The sequence below is a fragment of the Quercus lobata genome, chromosome 9 (assembly GCF_001633185.2).
Source record: "Quercus lobata isolate SW786 chromosome 9, ValleyOak3.0 Primary Assembly, whole genome shotgun sequence".
Lineage (NCBI taxonomy): Eukaryota > Viridiplantae > Streptophyta > Magnoliopsida > Fagales > Fagaceae > Quercus > Quercus lobata.
In genome coordinates this window covers 31,575,097-31,598,003 of record NC_044912.1, presented here as the reverse complement: position 1 = coordinate 31,598,003, position 22,907 = coordinate 31,575,097, and the positions used below count along the sequence as shown (strand labels likewise).

Sequence of the window (22,907 nt, the reverse complement as noted above, 5' to 3'; positions counted from 1 at the left end):
CATTCCCTAGATGGTTAGGAGTTAGGACGGAAAAAGATGAATACCAACATTTCATTAGGTAAGATTAAGGCTTACCATATACAAACTAACCAGCGGCTACATCTGTTGTAACACTCATCTGATCAGTCCAAATTTTACAATAGCATTTACATTAAAAGGAGGTTAAGAAAAAGGCATGAAATCTTCTTGTCCGCACAAACCATACTTCTAGCACTCCGAGGAGTTTTTTAAAGATTTGCTGCAAAGAATTCACTAGAAACTGAAATTTGGATCTCTTAGGTTTCAAACAATTCTGTGTGTTTGGGACCACAAGAAGAATAGGTGTATCAAGTTACTTTCGATTTGGCTCAATAGAACGAAATCATCAAGATCTAAATATAGTTAGCCTTTGTATGACAAATACAATGAATAAGAAATTCGTGCAAACTTATGTTTTAATAGAAGCACAAAGCCGATTTGTTTGAGATTGTGGAACTTGTTGGCATGGGTTTGTGTGTTTCAAACACTTTACTTTTTATTGCTTGTCACACGTTGGTTAGGAATGAGCCTATTGTTTACCTTAAGAGATATCTTAAGATAGTGGGCCTAGTATTAAACTTGGACTTATATATATCACACACGTGACCACATAACTGGTACGACCGTTTGATTGGTCTGTTTGATTGGCTTGTTGGAGTGCATAATGATCATTGGACACATTTCTCAACTCTCTTATTCTTCCAAAGATTTTTTTGCACTTGTGTTTCGGTTCAAGGAAAGGCATTTTAAACAATTGTTCTTTAACCTTTATCTTTGGGAGTGTGTTCATTGTGAAGGCTGACACTATAACTTACTCTTGAGGGGTTATTCTACTAAGAGAGTCATTGGGAGTGTGTCCATTGTGAAGGTTGATACTATAACTTACTCTTGAGAGGTTATTCTACTAAGAGAGTCAATCACACCGAGCTCTACTTTGTGGCACAAATCAACCTTTAAAGACAGCTCTTCTGCATTATTCTATAGTTTTATGGGGTCTTTCTAACTTTCTCTTTTAATTTCCATACTTGTTAATTTTTTAGGGTTTGTAGCATTGAATCAAAACTTGTTTTTTACTAAAATATATCCAACAAAACTCCCTCCAGTTGGGCTGGACTTGTTTTTAGTTTTTAGTTCTTCCATAAGAGGCTATTCTTGAAAATTCTAGGTACAGCTTCAAATAAAAAAATCATAACTAAGACAGCATTTTTGAAACAATAAATGTTAACTAAGAACCTTGTAGATCAATTGATTGGCATTCTTTAGTATCTTCAATAAGATTCAAATCTCCTCTCGCTTATCAGGAAAGGAAAAAAATGTAAAAAAGAAAAAGAAAATGAAAACAACTAATCCTGGGCCAGGAACCCAATAAAGAAGCAGCAGTGGGACGCACTCTCTGGTCAGAGCAGAAACCAGGCTATCTTCCACGCTTCCCCAAAACCTACTGCATATGTTTAAAGTATGTTAAAATTTTCCCGGCCAGAAGATTTGAAAAGCTTCGTAAAGCACCCAGCGACAACAGCTCCAATTTCCTTTTTCATGTTCAACCAAAGTACGTTCCTCCTCATCCTTCAATTTCAAACTTAAGCATCAAATTGAAACAAATGAATATAACAAGAAATAAAGGCTTATGGGCATGGCTTTGGAAAGCAGTAAGCGTAAGAACGTCATGGACCAGCCATTGGAATGTTATGTTACATAAAGCCAGCAAGAGTACCAAAGTGGGCCTGACATTGTCATTTCATATAGGGAAAATTACACCTCCCACTCTTGAGGTATAAAGAAACGACAGTAAATTGGATAACATACGGGCAAATAGGGATTTCAAAGATAAACCATGGACAAATTAGAAACATCATCACTTAAGCAAAGGCAAGTTAGTCTACAAAAATAGGCCAACTCGAGCGTAAAATAGGGATTTCATTGTATTTGGCTCAAGAAGGGGACTATCATTTTACAAAACTTTGGAGGCCACTGTCATTTCCTAAAACATCAAGGGTGGTTAGCATAATTTTCCCCATTAATATATCATTCAAGAGAAAACATTCATGTCATTTCATAGATGAGATGTACAAATGGTTAGTTTCAGAGTTACGCTAATGATTCACAAAAGACTTGCAACAAGATGAGAGTTGGAGCAAAGCAAATCTTTCAACAAAGCTAGAAATATTTTAGATTTGGGTGCAAGAAACCATTAGAATGCCTTTTCAGCCTAACAAAAAGATTTTAGTTTATCACAATAAAGATTTCACTAGACGATGAATTATGATCAAGAACTCATATCCCAAGTCAGGAGAATAATCATTGCTTCAGATCAGCATACCAAGAAAACCCAGTACTTGCCTATGACTTCATCAAAGAATCCTTGTGGGCAGCAGTATTAACCTGTTTGGAGAGATAAGCTTCATAGATTTCCACTATTAGCCGAGGATCCTTCTCCACCAGCTCGGCATACTCTTCCCGTTTAGTAAGCTTATCCATGTTGTCTGTGATCACTGACAAAGCTGCATCAAGCATAAGCTTGGCATTGTGCTGGTGTGCTATGGCATAGCTCAGCATTGAATTCTCCCAGTTCAGTTTCGACACCAAGAACTTCTCACAATAAGCCTTGAGATGCTTTACCTGGTATTTTTCAGCCAATACTAAAAGGTCATAAGCCATTTGCTCATCAAGGCATGCTTCAGCAGTGTACATATAGTTGACAAAGGCGCGTAAGGCATCATACGATACATCACCAATCTTGATGGTACCACTCCGGCTTTCTTCCATCTCATTCTCAAGCATCGCTTTGAACACTGGGGAACGGCTTATCTGATAAAATAAGAAAATGTTCAAAGAAGTTAAAGTCCTGAAATATCTGTCCCAGTAGGAAATAGCACAGCCGAAATATATACACTGCATTAACATATGGGATTGGAACAAGTGCAAATACTATACGAACATGTTCAAACATAGGTATTAGCATTCTCTCCCTTTGAAATGAATCCATTTCATGGTTTAGATTAGATATTACAAATCTAAAGGTGTACGCAAGAAATAAAAGGAAAAAGTTATTTCCAAACTGATTCAGACAAAAATTCATCCAAACCACCACAGTAGGATTGAGAAAGCCACTCACATGCATGTACTTCTAGTCACATAGCTTCTTTAGACTCTTAAGAGAGTCATGTGACTTGTTTAAATACTATACATGGATGGTTTTATGAGCTGTCACATGATGAGTTGGAGCAAATTCCTCCAAATCCGTATAGAGGAAAATTGTGTCCAAAATAAAATCTCCATTTGTTTCAATGGAAAACTTTATGTGGAGATAGTTCTCCACGTTTTCCAGTGTTTTGTAGCATCATAAAAAATGAGTCAAAGGAAACTATCTTTGGTAAAAAAAAAAAAAAAATGTATGGCTTATTTCTAAATTTTTTAGAAAACAACTATATTTTATGGCAAGCTAAATGAGGAAAGTTTCAAACTCATTTAAGGTAGGTTTGCTACCATCAAAGAAAAATGAGATAGTTTTATAGAAAGCAATTTTTGGAAAATGACTCATTTTCTTGAAAACATTAACCAAACAAACAGAGCATTAATGATCAACCATGAAGTAGACTTTCCCCATTTCACTTGAAATGTGAGAGCACCCTGTACATTAATTGTTTGATCAAATATAATCACCTCACTGCAGCAAACAATATATGCCTATATATATGCTGCCATTTTACACGTAGCCAAAGATTAAATCACTAATCAAACTTGATTATTCACAGTCTAGTACACTAAAGTTCCAATTTTTACAAATTAAAGTTAAAAAAAATCAGAAACTGTTACTGACCAGTACGGCCTTATGGGCCGGGACGGGGATGGGGGGCCCAGAAGAGGAGCCATCGTCGGAGGAAGCAACGAGAACGACGTCGGTGAAGCAAGGCCCATTGGGCCTAGAGAGGTGTTGGGGATCGAAGGGAGACCAGAACCTGAGAAAAGCGACTTTGGCTTTCAAGTCTTCGATCTCTCTCTTGCGATCCTCCTCGGTCTCGTTGGCCTCTTCGTAGCACTCTTTGCACGTGCCGGAGTCACGTGTCTCGTACGACGCTTGGCACGACAGGCACTTCATCGTCGTCGCGATCATCCTCTCCCTTTGACACTCGCTTGAGACCGAGACTGAGGTTGATGATGATTCTGACTCTGATTCGCTCTCCGATGAATACTGTCTCGCCACTCTGTGATGCCGGCACCGTTGCATCCTTTTTAAGGAAAAAGCAAGCAGGTTTAAGTAGTAAAGACCCCCAATTTTGTTTTTATTTTATACAAAAGGATGACTCCCTGTTTATATAGCTGTCATTTTTTTTTCATTTTCTCTCAATTAAATAATCAATCCTCGTATTTACTATTCCCTATCCTACAATTTTTTTTTTTTTTTTCTACTTTACTTTTTCGTAAAATACTTTTATTAGTCTGATTCATTAAAGAAATATAAAAATAAACCTTTACTAGCTAGGAATCTTGGCAATACCTTTGCAACTTTACAATAGGTTTTTTTAATTATTTTTTCAATCTAGAATTGATTACTATCTAATATTACTATTAGGGGATTTAAATGATAGCTCAATAATGTTTGGTATCGAATCTCATTTCTTACTCTCCAATTTCTACTTACTAAAAAGAAGATCAATACTAGAGAATAGAGAAACAACATTTTTTTACTTTCTTTTGGTTGATGCATAGATTTTGCATAACCAATTTAGACTTTAAGCATTTACAAAAAAGAGAGAAATGTTGAAGAACCTTCTAGGGTGAGCTATAGGAAGAGTGTATTATGCCTAAGTTAGCAAAGAGTTTAGTTATATTTTGTATGAGTGAACTCCGTGTATTTATTTTGTATACCTTTTGTGTCATGTAGAGTGCTCTTTTATAAAACTTAAATGAAGCCTTTAATTAAATTCCTCATTAGGAGTTTTTCTCTAATCTTTTCACTAATTTAAGTGTATCCCTTATGGGAATTGACCTTAGGCAAGATTCCATTATATCCACTACTTCCTTCTAAGTCTAGGGTGCCTAGTTCTTTTCTCATGAAATGACCCTTCATTCCCTAGCTAGACTAGTTCAGCTTTGGTTTGTTGGTGGGAATAAAATCAATTTGTGGATTAGTTTTAATTGCATTGTTTGATTTTGTGTCTTTAGGGACTTAGAAGACTTTTCCCTTGTCCATCAGTTTGGGGATTTATTGCATCTTGGGGTCAATTTGGATACTACTAATTTTGCTGAAAACTGAAAACACTGTAGCAAATAAGTGAAAAACGCTGGCTGATTATTTTGGGGTCCGAGTACTGTAGCTCAACTGAAAGTATTTAAGGGTCGCGTTTACTTTTTTTTTTTTTTTTTTTTTTTTTTTTTTTTTTTTTTTTTTGCTTCTCTTCACTCCTCACCCACCCTTAAGCCTGTGTCTTCAAGAAGAGAGGTCCACGCTTACTAGAGAAATCCACGAGGAAGACATACATCGGTCTGACACTGGCGACCTCAGAAGAGAAACCCACGAGGAAAACAACCTAGTCCGATTTCGGCAAAGATCGGGTTCCCTTTGGTGTACTCTTCCTTTCATAAACCTGGGTTCACCCTCTTCCCAAATTTCACTCCTCTCCCACCGTAACACCTCTCTTCCCATAAACCCATTTCATCATCTTCCAATTTCACTCCTCTCCTAGCCTAACACCTCTCTTCCCATAAACCCATTTCACGTCTCTTCCAATTTCACTTGCTAACCCATTTGTTTAATTTAGGTTAGCTTTTGTTATTTTGTGGTTTTCTTTTCTTTTGAATTGTTGGAATCTAACCCCAGTTGTTCTACTTTGCTTTTAATTTCTGTTCTAAAATGGCCTATTGAGGTTAAGAGCCTAATATGTTAAGCTTGTTTTATGCATATATGATTAGAAATTAGAATACAGTGCAAAGGGTTTTTTAATTTATGGGCCAATGGGTTTTTGAGTTTGTGAATTGTGATGGTGTTTGATACTCCTTTCTTCCCTTTACTTTCCCTTTGTATAAGGGGCACAACTTTTTTGATTTAAAGTCGAATTAATAGTGCTTTGGTCTTGTACTGATATGTGTTTATTTATTTATTTTTGCAATTGGTTGAGTGATTAAGAAATCTGTAACTTGTAGTTTCTTGTGCATTCTCTAAAATTTCCTAGGGATGCTGCAAGTGAAATATGTATAATTTGGTATTTTTACCCCACCCATTAACCTTAGTCAGACTACCTATTTGAGTTTTAGATATAGGAGACAAACATGGAAATAATTGATCTTTTTTCGCATGCTATAATTAACTTTCTTTATTCTTTTTTTACATTAGTGACAACTTTAAATTTATAGTAGAAAAAAGATAATGACATGGGCAAGGGTAGCATTCATTTTTCCATTTTTGTTCGCTTCATATTGTCAGTTTCCCAACTTCATGTCCATGTAAGAATTTTCATGCAGAATTCATGTAGCTACACCCTTGCTTTATCATGTAATCATGTCCTTAAGCATAAACAATTCTTTCTTTTTTTCCAGACAAGTTTTAAGTGGATATTTTTGTTGTGCATTGCACAAACCAGTCATGATACTTGATGCAGGAAATTAAAAAAGAACATTCTCATTAGTAATGCACTTCAATTATGGTTCATGTTCATTTCAACTCTGGTTGGAAATATGCCAAAAATAGATACAAATAAAAAGTGGAGGTGACCATGGCTGTGAAACATAATTCCATTCCTTTTTACATATTGTATTACTTTCGTCATTCTATTTAATAAGTTTTTCATTTTTATATCTGATCATCATGCACTCTTTTTTTGAAACTTTCAAAATTGAACCAATAACATAATTGACTTGGAAACAATGCCTAAAACAAATGTGTATTTAGAAAATGAGTATAGACTAAGATGTTTAATTATTGATTTGTTTAACCAAACTTAAAAAAAATTTTGTAAATAGTCATAGAGCAACATTGAGTTGGAAATTTTGTTCTGAACAGCATGTTATTCCTCATCGTATTTATATTGCAATTATATTCTATGTATTTATGGTGCACCCTGAAGTCGGTTGAGAGTGGATTTCTCAACTCTTACAAGTAGCAGGGCTCTTTAGTTTCTCATGCAGTCCTTGTCTTAGCTTGTTATTTGACATAATAAATTTGAGACCATGGTACCTGCAAGTCATCATTAAATATGTTTAGTTATTACTTTGTGTTTCTATGGCAGGGCCGTTGGTTTCAGCTGCAGAGGCCATTGGTTTGTGATAGTGTCTCTCTCTCTCTCACAAAGGTTTTGTTTGGTTTGGTTTTCTGGGTTTTATTATATAGAGTTTTGGCTGGGGTTTTGGTTTTTTTTTTTTTTTTTAATTATTATTATGCTAAGGTTTGTTTTGGCAATAAAGGAAGACTCAACTAAGAATTGGGAAATAGAAGATGTCATTCATGAAGAAGTTGAAAAGATTTTATCTTCTTTTTGTAATTGGTCAATTATTTTTGCTCCTACATTAGTCAATAGAGTGGTTCCCAAACGTGCTATGTGAGTTGTTGGTTTTAAAGATTGGGAATTACTCCATCTCCTTATAAATGGCAATGAAAAGTTAAAATGCATCCTGCTGCAAGCCCCATCGTTATTAAATCAAAGAGGATGGTCATAAACCCAAATATCAAAATAGTATCATTCCTATTTTGAAACACTTCATCAAACAACCTTTTTGCATCAACAAGTGAACTTAGCTTGATCCCAACTCAGACACATTGCTAACTAAGGAATGTACACTAATTCAACACTAGAAAAACAAGAAACAAACACAATATTTTCAACCATAGAATTCAACATAGTTGAAACTTATTTTAGCAAAATCATAGAGTAAAATTCTAAACAAACAGTTGGATGATCCAGACCAAAAAAAAAAAAAAAAAATAAATAAAAGCAAAATTAAACAATAAAAAAGAAAAGAGAGAACTTATAGATGACAATTATAAACACTAGATGACATTCGGCAAACCTAGATGACAATTATAAATACTAGCAAAAGAAAAAGGAACAGGTAAGCATACACTAGATGACAATTAATTAGTAACCATTGTCTTACATACACATCCATGGTAAGCATAGTTTTTGCCAATAAGAAAAAAGAAAAAAAAAAGAGTGCAATAGGTACATAAAGAAAATCCGATTACTACAACACCGAGTCTAAGCAACCCTATTGAGACAATCCTCTTTCCTTCAGGAAAAATGATATTGAGGGTTCATTTGGTACTACATTTCTAGTCACTTCAGTTGGATGTACTTTTCATAAACAAATGCTGCAAACATGATCCTATCTTCTACGTTTCCCATGAAGAAGCAGGTGCTGAATAGATGAAGGTGATCATTCAATTGCACCCCAAGAAGACTCAACACCATGTTCAGAATTGCTTTAACCTTAGTAGCTACTGTGGAAGCAAACGATATACGAGTACTTACACTTCTACTTTTAACAATAACATCTGAGATGCTCTTCAAAGAGTCGGACATCTCTTGCACAACTAAACGTTTTTTTCTTGGTTTCTTGCAAATTCCCTTGAAAATGTGGACACTGCTTGCTAAGCCTTTCCTCTTATTCACTGCCAGTTTTGCCTTCGACGATGATGGGCCTTCAACCTCCGTTAGGTCAACATTCACAGAGGGTTGACACTGGGGGTCAACAAATTCTTTGCTATCAGCGGAGTCCCCAAACCCTTCGGTGCATTCCTTTGGTATTACACCACTCGTGCAGAATGCATTTTTCCCCGTTTTAACCATGCCTTCAAACATGATTTCCATGGACTGAACATTCGGCAATGGTTTGTTTTTAAAGGTTAATGCATTGGGACATGCATACATGTAGACAACCGGTAGTTAGAACACAATATAGTTGTAGATAGTTGAGTTTTTCATAATTATGTAAAGTGAACTAACCTAAAGCTTTCAGGTCCACCACTCATCACTAACATCAAGCTTCCCAGTTACAGAATCATAACCCAACCCAATCTCAAGGTCAAAACATTCCTTCCAAGCCTTCCATTGTTTTCTCAGATGATTTCATTTGTTTTTAAACTGCGTGTGAGTCACTACTTTTCCCATTTCACCCAACTGCTCAATCATTGCATTAACCTCTTCCCTTCTCAAAAATCCTCCATTCCTCTTGCCATCTAGGACTTGAGCAACACACAAAATCACAAAAAGCTTTTAGTTTCGCTTGTTTTTTCCACCCAGTTCTCACTTCATTACCACTGTCCTTTGATTTTCCCTTACCCATTTTTGCTACAACTTCCTTCTATACTCATTGAGGCATTTCAACAAACAGTTCGTATGCATATTATAATCGGTTACGCATGCCTACATGAAAAATGCAAACTCACATAGTCCAAATACAACAAAGGCAAGAAGAGAAACACACAAAATTACATGAAGGAGAGAGAAACCCATATACTAGTGTCATGGAAAACACAAAAACCATACACAAACATTGAACACAAAAACCACACATAAACGTTGAACACAAAACCACAGATTGAAACCTCATGGAAAACAATATAACCACACACCAACAGATCAGAGAGTATAAGAAGTTAGACACAACTTACCCTTGAAATGCAGAGACCCATAGTGGTGGCAACGATGTCCCAAGCGGAGAGAAGGTGAGCTCAAGCGAAGGAAGAATAGAGGGGATCGGGTTCGTTTGTTCAGCGTAATGGGTTTGCAATTACCATGTTTCCTTTGTTTTGATGGTTTATTGGTTGGTGGGTAGGTGCAATTCATTGAAGAGGAAGAGAATGGAGCATTGAAGAAAATTGAAGACATCTCTACCACGGTAGTTGATAGAAAGAAGAAACTTGAGAATGCGAAAATTAGCTATTGGCCTGAACGCACCATTTTGTGTTTACTTTGCTTCATGGGTCAGATGAATGAACAATACATAGTACACAGTAGCAACACGTTTCCTTTCAAGGTTGTGTCCATAAACAGTACACGCACATGCATAGCATTAATGAAATGATGCGTTCAAGCTTTTATCCATGTGTTTCAGTTGGAACTTTTGTGTGTTTATTTCGTGGCACTATAGCCGTGGGTCCCACGGTGAGTAAAACACAGACACTAAAACATTGAGGAGAAACGCAATCCAAATGCTACCTTAATAAAATTTCGCCTCTAGATTGTTTTTCACTAAACCTTGTCCATCCATCTGGGCGAGCTTCTCTTCCATCTTAGTGACTTAAAAATATTGTTGCCACTCGGGTCGTCTATTATCTTGGATGAGTGTCCCCTTTGTCTTAGGTACTTAGGGGACCTTTGACTTCAATGACTTGATTGCTTAAAGGGTTTGTTTACCCTTAATCCTTTATTGTTATAGGTTCAAGGGAACATTTGTCGTTTAGCATGTGTACCCATGTGAAGGACCTAGGAGATTTTTGCCTTTTAATAATTCTTGTCCTTCAATATGTTCATTCTTTATTTGAACACATTAGTGACCTCTTCTTTAGGGACATAGGACAAATTTTTAATCATTCACTAGGTCTTTGGCCCTTCATTTGGACGGTCATGTTCTTGTCTTTAGAGACTTAAATTAATAAACTTTCTTTCCTTTTGCTATGTTTTTGGTCCTTATGGGCCAATCCATTTAGAGGTTAGTACCTTCAATGAGTTTGTCCTTCATCTTGGATGATTGTCTCCCTCATCATCATTGACTTTGGGAGATTTTTCGCGTTTCTATAAGGTTTGTGGCTTCAAGCCTCTATGAGATTATGTAGCTTTGGGCCTCCTTGAGGCTTTATACCTCTTAACACATTCATCATTCATGTACATTGTTATACACTTACACTCTCCACACTTTTACATTTATTACTTTTTGAATAATCAAATTATATGTTTAGATTTTATGTATTTAGATTAATTTCTTGAGTTGATTGTTATTAGCTATAAATTGATTATTTTTGTTTCTTTATTTATTTTTATTATATTTTGTATAACAACTACATTTTAGTACAATTGTTTATTATTTTTTTACTAATTCCAATCAAGATTTATAAGATTAATTTGTCTTTCAATCATGACTTTTAATACTGTCCTCCCTAAAGTAAATCATGACACCACCATTGAAAAGGTGAAATTGTTGTTATTGTAAATTGTTAAGGGATATGATTGATTCAAGGGATTCACCTCCAAGAAGAGTAGAAATGGGAAATATAGGAAGAGTTGAGAGGATCATTTATCCACTCTCACAATAACTTAAATATATATATATTTCTCAAAAAAAAAAAAAAAACTTAAATATACAAGAAACCTAGTATTTATTGTTGGAAATATTTTAGTTAATGCACAAACTCTTCAACCAAAAAAAAAGTTTAATCCAAGTCCGGAGTAATAAATAGCAACAAGAATAGAATCTCAAAATAAGTTTAAGAAAAACCCTATCAAGCTAAAGAACCAAGCAAATATGTTGTCTTTAAATGTTGATTCATGCTACTCGAAGTAGAACTCAATGTGAATAGTTCTCAGGCAGAACAATCCCTTAAATTAGACTATAGGATATACTTTTGTGTTGGACGTACTTCTACATGCAAATGTACTATTTATGGGTTCCATTATACTATTTTAACTTTTATTTACAGTATTTTCAAGAAAAAGTTTTCAGTTTCAGCAAAATAAATAGATTCCAAATAGATTCTTAGTTTATTCTCATGCTTTTTTTTGGCTCAAAAAAAAAGAAAAAAAGAAAAAGAGAAGTTTATTCTCATGTTTTTGCCTTGCACACGTGCATGTGTTTGTATTGATGGCTGTCTATTGGGCTGAGTACAGCTTTGATTCATTGCAAGAAGATTAAAAAAAACCAACATGCCTCATCCATTTCTCCATAAAGCTGGCAAAACAAAACTCAAAAAAACAAAAAGAGACGGTAAAAAAAAAAAAAAAAACTGCTAGCACAAAATATGGCTTTTTGGTTATAATTTAATAAATAGTGACAAAATAAATGTACTCTCAAGTCTCATCGCATGCCTGGCATGAACAGGAAGGGACACACAGATCCATAATTTTCGAACATATATTCCTACTGCTGATCCTCTATAGAAAAAAGGGTTTGAGATGCTGAGTTATAGCATGTAGTAATTATTTCTCCAAAAAAGAAAAAAAAAAGAAAAAGTAACCTATTCCTATTCATCAAAAAAACCATTTACCATGCACTATCAAAGACCAAAATGCACATTCCTAGGCTCCATTGTTGTTTCCCATTGGGGTTTTGAATTCTGATATCTGACAAGTTATTCAGGCGGGGTTGAATCTTTGACCATTCACAAAAATGACAAATCCCATAACTTCCGGGTCAACCCGCACCCGGGTCCGACCCAATAACTCAAAACAATAAAATTGGAAATTAAAAAAAAAAAAATGAAATATTAAAAAAAAAAAGCTTATAAAAATTAAATAATTAAAGGCTCTGTGTTTTTTAGTTTCACGGTACCAAGATTTTACACTATCATTCACAAACCCACAACTTCCGGGTCAACCCGCACCCGGGTCCGACCCAATAACTCAAAACAATAAAATTGGCAAAAAAAAAAAAAAAAAACTATATAAAAAAAGGGTTTTTAAAATTATTAATAAAATTAAAAGGCTCTGTGTTTTTTAGTTTGACACCAGCAAGATTTTAAAATCGTTGGATAAGAGTAAGACCTCTTCTTATTAGTTATTACACACCAACTTCTCAGATTTCTTGTGGTTTCGATTCTTTTTAGGGTTTCAAAAATTTCACTCAGGTAACCATTTCTCTCTCTCTTTTAATTTTTTGTTCTTTTGTTTATTTTTATAATGCTCTGTTTGGTTGCTGAGAAAATGTAGCTAAAGGCAAGAGAATAAGGCGAGAAAATGTGTTATTTTCTTTCTTGGTGACTTTAGATAGCAAATTATGTAACTCAAATGAGTTGAGTGGAGGTTTTTGGGTTTGGTTTTGTTGAATTTTTTTCATTTCCAGAGAAACCAAGAGTCAGAGAAAACGTAGGATTTGAAAACTGCATTTTCGTTTATTTTTCTTCGTTTTTTTGGCTAACAAACTGTGGGTTTTTGCTTTAGTGGGTTAGTTTGTGGTTATTTAGTTTGTTATTGTTGGTGTTTGTGAAGTTGTTATGGGATAATTCACGGAAAATTTTGAATCTTGGAATGTAGGTGTTACTTTGAAACCCTAATTTTTGGAAAGTTGGGGTTTTTTTTAAGTGCTGAAGTGATGGGTGATGAAGAGGGAACGAGCAATGGTGGTGGTACAGAAGGCACTGAAGGGTTTCACTACTTGAAAAGTGAAGCAATGAATAATGGGATTTCAATTGGTATTGGGAATGATGGTGGTGAGTGTAGCTCCGGTGGGAGTGAGGGTTTACGAACTTACAAGAGGCGGAGGCATGGGAGGTCGAGTGCAGATAGCAAAGATCGGGATGATGAGAGAGTTTGTGTGGAAGCTGCAAGTCATTTAGCAGCACAGGTTTTTGCTCAATCTCTTTCTTTTTGTTGCATGTTATACTTTCAATTGCAAGATGGGTTTGCCATGTTATTCCATTTTGAGCAGTTGTAAATGGTTATGAGTTTCAAGGTTTAAAGTTTGTGTTGTAATAGGATGAATTGCTTCTGAAACAAGTTAAAATGCTTTTAATCTTTAAGTTGAGGAAAAATCAGCACGGGTAATAGGCTGTTGAAAAAAGCACAGGACCTTTATAACTATATAGATTTAATTATAACAAAAGGGAAGCATAGCTCTTTAACTATGAAGAAATATTGTAATAGTTGAGTTGTCAAATATAAAAGATTAGGGTTGAGAGAGAGATATGACAAGATTATACGAATACCTTTTTGCTAATATAAAATTAACAAGGGTGAGCTTCACTAATCTTTCCTATGAAATACGCATCAAACATGCCTGGCTTGTAAGATTGTCACTAAAAGGAGGCATGAGAAAACAGTGTTGTAACAATTCCACCCAATTGTTCATTTGAGTGAACATAGAGAGTGAGTCTGTTATCTCATGAACAAATCCACAATAAAGTGACAATAAACCTCAATATGTTTGTTTGCCATAGCATCTGCATAGGAGTAGAAACATCAATACACAAGTCATGAAGGACAGAAGGAGAGAGCAAGTCCATGATATCTCGAAAGTAGTATGAGCCATAGCTTGATATTCAGCTTCAACATTAGAATGGGTGACGGAATTTTGCTTTTTACTGCGTTGGTAACAAGATTACCTCTTAACAAAGTATAATAGCTAGAAGTGGACCATTAATCAAAATGACCACCAATCTAGTTAGCATCATTAAAACTTGCCACAGATAGAGAAGTAGAAGGCTTGCACAACCATCCTTTTCTAGGAGTACCCTTCAGTTAATAAAAGATACTACAATAGCTTTGTAGTGAGGCTGACGTGGAACATGCATATGTTGACTAACCAGACCAATTTCATAGGTAGTGTTAGGACGAGTAATAATAAGGTAAATTAATTTCACCACCATTTCTTGGTATTGACCAACATCGTTAAACGGTTCACCACACCATTAAGTTTAATAGCGGAGTCCATAAGAGTATCAACATGACAAGCACCCAAGAAACAACTATCAGACATAAGATCAAGAACGTATTTCTGTTTAGACAAAAATATATCATGAGAACAAGAAGCAAATTCAATCCCAAGAAAATAACAGTGAGCTCAAAACTCTGACGAAAATTGACTGGTTATAGGCTTATAGCTCTATAAGCATACATGCATCCATTTTTATCTTTCTTTTTTGGTTCTTTTTTCTTTTTTGGTTATTAAAGATTTGTCAAGCTAGACCCCACAACATACCACATTCAAAATGGCAGTGGGAAGAAATTTTAATATTGCATGTTAAATCCAATTGTAAAAAGTTTTGTTATATAATGTACTAGAAGTAATGTTTTAAAAACATAACTATTCAAAGCATCTGAAAATGGATACGTTCAAGATTTTTAGGTTGGACAAGGGTTCAATCAGAGGTCGAACAGTGATGGCGTCATAATTAATTTATTGATTTATTAAAATACAAATAATGATATTAAATTTGTAAAAATTAGTGAAATTGACCAAAAAGTATCTAAAGAAATTTAAACAATTTTCAAATGAATCTTCAAGATTGAAGGGTCTTGGGGCTCAAAACCCAACATCTTTTCTTTCTCATTTTTTTTTTCAAGAAAATAACACTCCCTTGACCCAGTTGAACCGACAAACAGTTTAGCGGTTCTCTGGTTCCATCAGCAATTTAGGGGGTTCAACTAATTTTAAACGTATGGTTTCTTATGCAAAAAACTGGATTCTACTTCGGTTTATAATTGAGCTGGCCGGTATGGTCTGGGTTTTAAGGTCATGACTAAAAGTACGTTTAATTGAAACGTGGGGAAGACACATACACTCATTCAAGTTAGTTGTGAACTTTTGATGCCGCTAATTTGAATCTCCCCATCCCTTGCCCCTTGGGACCAAAACTTATAAAAAATATGGTACAAAAATATATGTTCTTGTTTGATGTGTGTCCTTGACATTTATCAGGTAGTGACCTTACAACACTATGCAATATTATTAACCAAAATGATGAATTCATGCCCAAGGTTTTCTAATTGACTCTTCATTCGACTGGTTGATTCACCTATCATTAATTATAGCAAATCTTTGTTTTGTTGTGGTCATTTGTCTTTTGGCTACTTGATGGTTACATGTGCAGAGAATCTGTGTGGTTATACATTTCTTAAACATGTGACTTCATACATTCATACCTTGGCATACATAAGAGAATCCTTGTATGGTACAATTGAATATTTGCCGTTATAGGGGGATGTCTGGCACTCTGGCTGCATCTCTGTGTTTGGTGGTAATGAAAACACAATCAGGTCATCCGAAATTGCCTGTGTTGTTTTATCAAGTCCGAAATTATCAATGACTTGAAATAGGGAATTAAATTACTGTTTTCTTTCATTAAATATCATAAACATAGAAAAAACAACCAAGTGTTTCTTATTGTGGTGCCTTTGGAGGGAGAGGAATAGTAGATGTTTTGAAGATTCTGAGAGATCTATTCCGGACCTCAAGCTTCTCTTTTTTAGAACTTTAAGGGATTGGTTGTTTGCTTTGCAAAATAAATCTTTCCCTTCTTTTATTGTTTTCCTAGACTCTTGCAATTTTTGTATTTGATTTCCTTTCCCTTGTTCACTTCCGGTGCACTTGGGTGTTCCTTTTTATCAATATATCTTATTACTTATCAAAAAAAAAAAAACAACCAAGTGTTTCTTGTTTCTCTATGGTTATATTTTCTCCCTCCTTTGAACTCTCAAGCATTTTGTTTGTAATGATGTTTATTGGTTCTTGTTCTTTACCCAATCTATATTTGAAATTTTGCAGACTGTAAAGGAACGTTGTGGCATGGTTAAAGGCAGTAATTCTAGTGAGCAAGTCTGTCCTCCTATGAATGGCTCAGATGATTGTTCACAGAGGCACTGTAGAAATGTTGTATTGGAACAGATATATCAGTCATTAAGTGATGATGAAGGTGGTATACAGAGGTGCATTCGGGAGGCGCTTGTAACTAATCGTGAAATTGATTGTATGATGACAGTTAAGGTTTATGCTGCAGCCATAGTTGCATTGGTTCAACTGAAATTAGTCATCATTTCTAATTATTACTAAGTTCCTTTTGATTGTTATTTTGCAGGAATCTGACCTTTGTAATGAAGATAGGTGCAAATATTCACAAACTGGGTGGATATCTGATGGATCTCAGAAAGCAGCTAATGGCCATCCTGGCATTATATCTAGTGGATATATAAACGAAACAGATCATTATACTATAACCGGGAAGTGTCAGCAAGCTTTTTTGAATGTTTTAATTTCAGACAAGTTCAGCACACTCTGCAAGCTAATATTTGAGAATTTCCAAGGCATCAAAGCTGACCTTTTTGACTTAAGTACCATAAACACGAGAATGAAAGAGGGAGCTTATGAACGTTCACCTATGCTTTTCTCTTCAGATATCCAACAGGTAATTTTGAGTTTTCTATTGTGTTAATTGCTTATTTTCACTCTTTTATTTATCTTTATAAGGTCTTGCTTACTCTTTTGATGTTAGTAATAGTGTCAGTGTTTTGCTGCATTTTTATTTATTATAAGTATTAAGTTTTGTTAGAATAATCTAGAATGCACCATGTACACAGGATATTGGTGTTTGAGGGGTTTTTTTTTTTTTTTTTTTTTGGTATTAAAAAATTAAAGTTTGGAAAGAACTTTAAAAATCCATTTTTTCACATGCATAAAGACATGGACATCACCCTTCTATAATTTTTTAGTTTCTTTACAATCCAATTCCACTTGTTTACATTTATTCATGTGAATTATGATCCTGATAATTTATCCGAACAAATCTGATCCTGAGTCTAACCCCCTGCCTTGGATACAAAACAATAGAAATTTTGATCATCCCTTCGCAAGAATCTATGAGATTGAAACACAACTGGTAATGCCTATGCACATATCATATCATATTTGTATCTGTATTGGTGCTTCCTAGAGTCCATTCATAAGCTCTACATATTTGGTACTTTCTGGACTTTATGGTTCTTACATTTGAGGGGACTATATTTATAAATATAGAGGAATAGCGTCGTTCTAAAACTGCTTCTGTAAATCTAAATAATACCTTAGGAATCTTATGGAAAATTTTGTTTTATTAATTATGAGATTTGGCTAAAATTCATGGAGAACTGAATTGTTGAAGATGTTGGATCTTTACCTTTGGGAGTCAATTGCTGATATCATGAAGCTGATGAAAGATAAATGGAGGGGGAAAAATGCAATGAAAATTAAGATGGGCTTCTCTTTGATGATTTCACAAATAGTAGGTGTACATATAAATGGGGAACTAGCAAAAGTTGTATGAGAAATTGTTTCTCTAGATAGGTTTATCTACATATATATCAGATTGCTGTTGAAATTTAAGTTTAGATGAGGGATTTCTTGAGCAAAGCTGTGGCTTCGGTGTCCTTCATTTTGGACATTATGAAATTTCTAGTGCATGCTTATGCAAGGTGTTGATAAAATTTTGAACCATTTTTAACCAGGCAAGTTTGACTAATGATGGAAGAAGCTTCTTGTGATACTTAAAATAATTTATGCTCTCTTACTGACTAAGATTCTGCTTTGCTAACTAAAACACATTATAGTGACTTTTCTTACAAGATGATGTCTGGAGGTTTTTTATTGTGCAAATCATACTATCTGTGCAAATCTTGTTTTACTCATTTCTTAATGATGCATGTATCTTGAATCTTTTGAATTTATGATAACGAACTCCTTTTTAATTTCATAGAACCATCTTGATAGTGTCAACACTTTTTAGAGATCAGTTGTAGTGCAAGCTATCTAAGCTTTTTTATTTATTTATTAATAAAATAAAAAAATTGATAATTGCACAGTGCACACACATGTGGTGAATCTTTAATCCTCAACTTTGCCCTCTACCTTGATCTCACAAGAGTCAGGGGTTTCTTTTGAGCTAGTGCTCATTGGCATGCAAGCCACCTACCTAAACATTGTGATATATGTATGTATGTGTGTGTGGAGGGGGCTTGGGGGGGCGGGGAATCAAGATTCGGGAACTTAACAAGGAGAAGGCAGTTTCGTCATTTTAGTGATGATGTGCATAGCACGTGACTGTTAAAGTTAATGTTCCTTTGATCAGTAGGGTGAAAATTACTAAATTTGTCCCAATGGGGGTGTTGATGTCAAGTTTTTATAGTTGACGGTGTAAAGTGCAAGCACCCCCATAGTTTTAGGGTGGATTTGTATAATCAACCCTAAAATCTTTTATTTTATTTTATTTTTGATAAGAATCAACCCTAAAATCTTTTTTGATGTGTTGTGTTGCATTGATTGGTCATGTCTCACTCTTGAGATCCAGGTCATGATCACGTGCAATGTAGAAGCTACCGTGCAACATAAGCAATGTTTAGTGTCTAGCTTAAGGACATCCACTTGTTCCATGAGGATGATTCCATTTCTTTTTGTCATTGGACATGCCATAAATCTGAACAAATACTTTTTAGGTATGGAGAAAGCTACAAGGGGTTGGAACTGAAATTGTTTCTCTTGCAAAGAGCCTCTCAGACATGTCAAGGACTTCCTATCATGAACAGGTGAGAAAAACCAACTTGCAAATATTGCTGTGTCACTCCAAGTGCCTTACAGTAAAGATTTATAATAGATTTTTTATTTTGTCGTTATTTTGAGTTTGTGAATTATGTTATGGTTTGCTCGTATTCTTTTATCTCAACTCAGTTTTTTAACTTTGTACTCCAAGGTGGGAGGATTGGTACACAGCACATATGAAGATGGAAAACATGAGGTAAGGGAGTTCATATATTAAATTGTAGTACTATTACTCTATTTACTGTAATCAGCATTAGGAATAATTTGATCTCTGAATTCAGATGGATGTTAGAATTACTAATCTTGATAGTTTAGGTTGCATTTGGTTCCCTGAACAAGTTATATTTAGGAAATATTTTGGAAAACGTCCAGTGCTCTCATGTTTGTTCTGCTATTGCTATTGAAGTAATGTGTTCTATAGAGCTGATTGCAAGCACGTAGCATATCTGCTGTTTGTTGCTTTTTTCTCTTCTTTTGTAATCTTTGACATGCTTTGTGCTTCTTTGCATAAAGTAGTTTTTTGAATATACATCTTTCTTATAAAAAAAAAAAATGGAAAAAAGAAAAAAAGAAAAAGAAGAAGCATGTAGCATATCTGTGTAGGCCCCCTGTTCTGTACACACTAAACAATTATTGGTAAGTGGCTACCCAAGGGTTAATGGTAGGATTTGAACACGGGAAGTCCTCTTTCCCCCACCCTTGAGGCCAAAATTTACTTACATAATTAAAAAAAAAAAAAAAAAAAGGATTTGAGCACGGGCAGTACTTCTTGATGCATTTTAACCTCTGGCTTTGGAAGCCATTGAACCTTAAGCCTTGGGGTTTTTCTTCATCTTGGGCAATCAAATAATTTCATTTCAACTTGGGCCTTTTTTTTTTCTTCTTCTTTAAACATGTGAGGTACACAATCTGTAAGGCTGGATAGCTGATTGCTTCTGAGACTCTGCTGGTACCTAGGTTTTGATAGGGGTCAGGCAAGGTAGAAACCTTGTGTTCCCCTTTTGAGTTTCTTCTTTCTTCCTCTGATTTCCTTCCCTATTATATGAATTTGGTTTGTCTCTGTAAATCTCTCATTTTTGGTGATAAATCCTGTCTTTTCTGTACTCTTCAAGTTATATCCAAATTTCAGTATTATGTAGGCTATTAAGAAATGGTTTTATGCAGAATGTTGTGATGGAATTTTGTGCAATAAGAGAATTCTGAAACCATATCCTAGTTAGTTGGATAAGTTCTTCATTTGTGCTAAATGCATTTTTTAGATAATAGGGTTATGAACTTAAGATTTTTCTCAAAACGTTAAGCTGGTATTGAGTAATATTTTTATTTTATTTTATTTTACTGCAAAACAGTTTTTCCCCCGGGAATCTGACTCACACACTAAACCGGAGCAAACAGAAGATTGTGGTGTGTACAAAGTTTGCACTTGCAGGCGTTGCGGAGGTAAGGCAGATGGAAGGAATTGTTTAGTATGTGATTCGTGTGAGGAGATGTACCATATGTCCTGCATTGAGCCTGCTGTGATCGAGATTCCCCACAGAAGCTGGTATTGTGCCGGTTGCACTGCTAGGGGTTTCGGATCACCCCATGAAGATTGTGTGGTGTGTGAGAGGTTGAATGCCCCCAAGACCCCAAGTAATGGAGATGATGATGGAATTTCACCTACAAATGAAGAAACGCCCATTGAATTGGAAGAGAATTCAAATTGTAGTATTGATGATGGGCTTCAACTATCAAAAAGTGGCAAAAACTTTGACCCCTGTAAAATTTGTGGAAGCAAGATAGTGGATGGTGAAAAGTTGAAGACTTGTAGCCACTCCGAATGTCCAAATAAATACTACCATTCGAGGTGCCTGACAAATAAGCAATTAAAATCATATGGTCCCTGTTGGTACTGCCCATCTTGTCTGTGCAGAGTTTGCCTCATGGATCAGGATGATGAAAAGATTGTTTTATGTGATGGGTGTGATCATGCATATCACATCTATTGCATGAAACCACCGCGCACAATGATTCCCAAAGGGAAATGGTTTTGCAGAAAATGTGATATAGGGATCCAGGCAATACGAAAGGCAAAAAGAGCATATGAGACTTTAGAGAAGAAACAGAAAGAGAGAAGGGATGGGAGTTTAAGGGCATTTGAAAACCTTGGAAAGAAATGGAATTGTAAACGCGAAGAGGGATCAGAAAAAATGGACATGCTTCTAACTGCAGCCCACACTCTAAACTATGAAGAGAAATTGGCTGCTGTTCAGACGGACTTACCAAAAGGATGACATTTTCTGCAGAGGACAACATTTGAATTTAATGGTTTGGTCAAGTAGTGTTTTTGATTTTGTACTTGTATCCCCCAATGCCAAAAATATTATTTTTGCCACACTGTTTACATATTTTGGTAGGTTGTAAACGGATAGACTTCGCTGACTTTTGGAAACATAACTTGGGGAAGATATGATTCTTAAGGTTGTATATTGCTAGTCAGCAGCTCCAGAAACTATTATATGTAGCCTTGACCCTGCTAAAGTGAACAAGATTATGACACCAGTTTAGTTGGAGAGTTTTGAGAGGCTCTGTTAAATTTGCTGCTCTGTACTTCAGTAAATATTTTTGAGGGGATATTGGAAGCTAATGTTTCTCAGTTTTGTTGTAAAATGAATTGTCCAAAGAACAGTTCATGATATCTGAAGTAAAGGATACTGTTCTTTTGTGTTGTATTTTCATTCTTCAGTATACATTTGGATATTGCTAATGATTTCTGAAGTAAATGATACTGTTCTTCTGTGCTGTATTTTCATTCTTCAGTATAAATTTGGATATTGCACATTGGATTTTCTTTCCCTTCTTAATTTGTATTATTATCCTATGGTATAAAATGATATTTAGGATCATTCATAAATTTGGAGTTATCATACTATTGTAAATTTCTCCTGTGTCAATTAGTTCACGGTGCCTCATCCCAAGGGTGATATGAATTTTTGTGAGAAGGGTGCATTAGGTACGGAAAATATTATTGTTTGTGAATGCAAAATTTTGTGTACTAAAAAAAAAAAAATTGGAGATAAGTCAATAATCTCTTATATTATAGACCCGACAAAGTTGAGGTTTTGTATGTTGGGTACTGCATTTTTTTAGAACATAATAGATGAATTTGAATATAAGTACGTAGAAATTTATAACTCATAAAGTTCTTTAATGTCTTGTTTTAAAGTTGTAGGTATTTTTAAAAATCTTATAATTACATGTTGGAGTTCCTTATTTTTATTTTTATTTTTATCGGTAAGTTACATACACCCAACCAATAAGTCTTAAGCTCACAACCTTACCCTCATGAAGTGGAAGTTGCAACTGTTAGGAAGAATATTAGAATGATATTTAACTCATTAAATTCTTATTTACTTAAGACTTACAGTATAAGTGGTAGCCTATCAAATTAAAATGTGTTCTGAGTTCTTAATGCTGTTGTTTATTGTATTAAAAGGGTTCCGGTACTGGAGAAACAAAAAAACATTCGATTTTAATCTTATATTCCCATTGATGAGCAATACAAATGCACATTACTTTGCATTTACAGTTTACCATAAGCAGCCAAACTAACGCGCCAAGACATGCTTCACCCAAACCACAGCCAAATCATCTAAACAGCCTACATATAACCAACTGAATTTGTAAATTTTCATTCATCA

The 22,907-nt window shown here is 35.0% G+C and overlaps 2 protein-coding genes across 3 annotated transcripts; one reads left to right on the top strand and one right to left on the bottom strand.

Moving 5' to 3' along the window:
- Positions 1-2,041: 2,041 nt before the first annotated feature.
- Positions 2,042-4,286, bottom strand: LOC115959615 (BTB/POZ domain-containing protein At4g08455-like). The gene is made up of 2 exons (XM_031078069.1): positions 3,839-4,286; positions 2,042-2,826 (listed from the first exon to the last, which is right to left on the bottom strand). The coding sequence occupies exons 1-2, from the start codon at positions 4,244-4,246 to the stop codon at positions 2,359-2,361; spliced, it is 876 nt and encodes a 291-aa protein (XP_030933929.1). The 5' UTR covers positions 4,247-4,286; the 3' UTR covers positions 2,042-2,358.
- Positions 4,287-12,640: 8,354 nt separating this feature from the next.
- On the top strand, positions 12,641-22,048 carry LOC115959614 (PHD finger protein EHD3-like). Of its 2 annotated transcripts, none has more exons than XM_031078068.1 (7): positions 12,641-12,793; positions 13,200-13,509; positions 16,429-16,641; positions 16,739-17,065; positions 19,125-19,214; positions 19,379-19,423; positions 20,577-22,048. In XM_031078068.1, exons 2-7 carry the CDS (start codon positions 13,258-13,260, stop codon positions 21,498-21,500), a joined length of 1,851 nt encoding a protein of 616 aa, XP_030933928.1. In that variant the 5' UTR covers positions 12,641-12,793; positions 13,200-13,257; the 3' UTR covers positions 21,501-22,048. The 2 variants fall into 2 exon arrangements, with proteins under 2 accessions (XP_030933928.1, XP_030933927.1); XM_031078067.1 differs by having other exon boundaries at positions 12,662-12,793; positions 16,429-16,647.
- The last annotated feature ends 859 nt before the right edge of the window (positions 22,049-22,907 follow it).

Bases quoted from the DNA above. Each gene is read 5' to 3' on its own strand.
- LOC115959615 (XM_031078069.1), bottom strand. From the start codon at position 4,246: ATGCAACGGTGCCGGCATCACAGAGTGGCGAGACAGTATTCATCGGAG. The intron at 2,827-3,838 runs GTCAGTAACAGT...TTATTTTATCAG, and splicing joins CGGCCCATAAGGCCGTACTG to ATAAGCCGTTCCCCAGTGTT.
- LOC115959614 (XM_031078067.1), top strand. From the start codon at position 13,258: ATGGGTGATGAAGAGGGAACGAGCAATGGTGGTGGTACAGAAGGCACT. The intron at 16,648-16,738 runs GTTTATGCTGCA...GTTATTTTGCAG, and splicing joins ATTGTATGATGACAGTTAAG to GAATCTGACCTTTGTAATGA. The intron at 19,215-19,378 runs GTGAGAAAAACC...TTGTACTCCAAG, and splicing joins GGACTTCCTATCATGAACAG to GTGGGAGGATTGGTACACAG.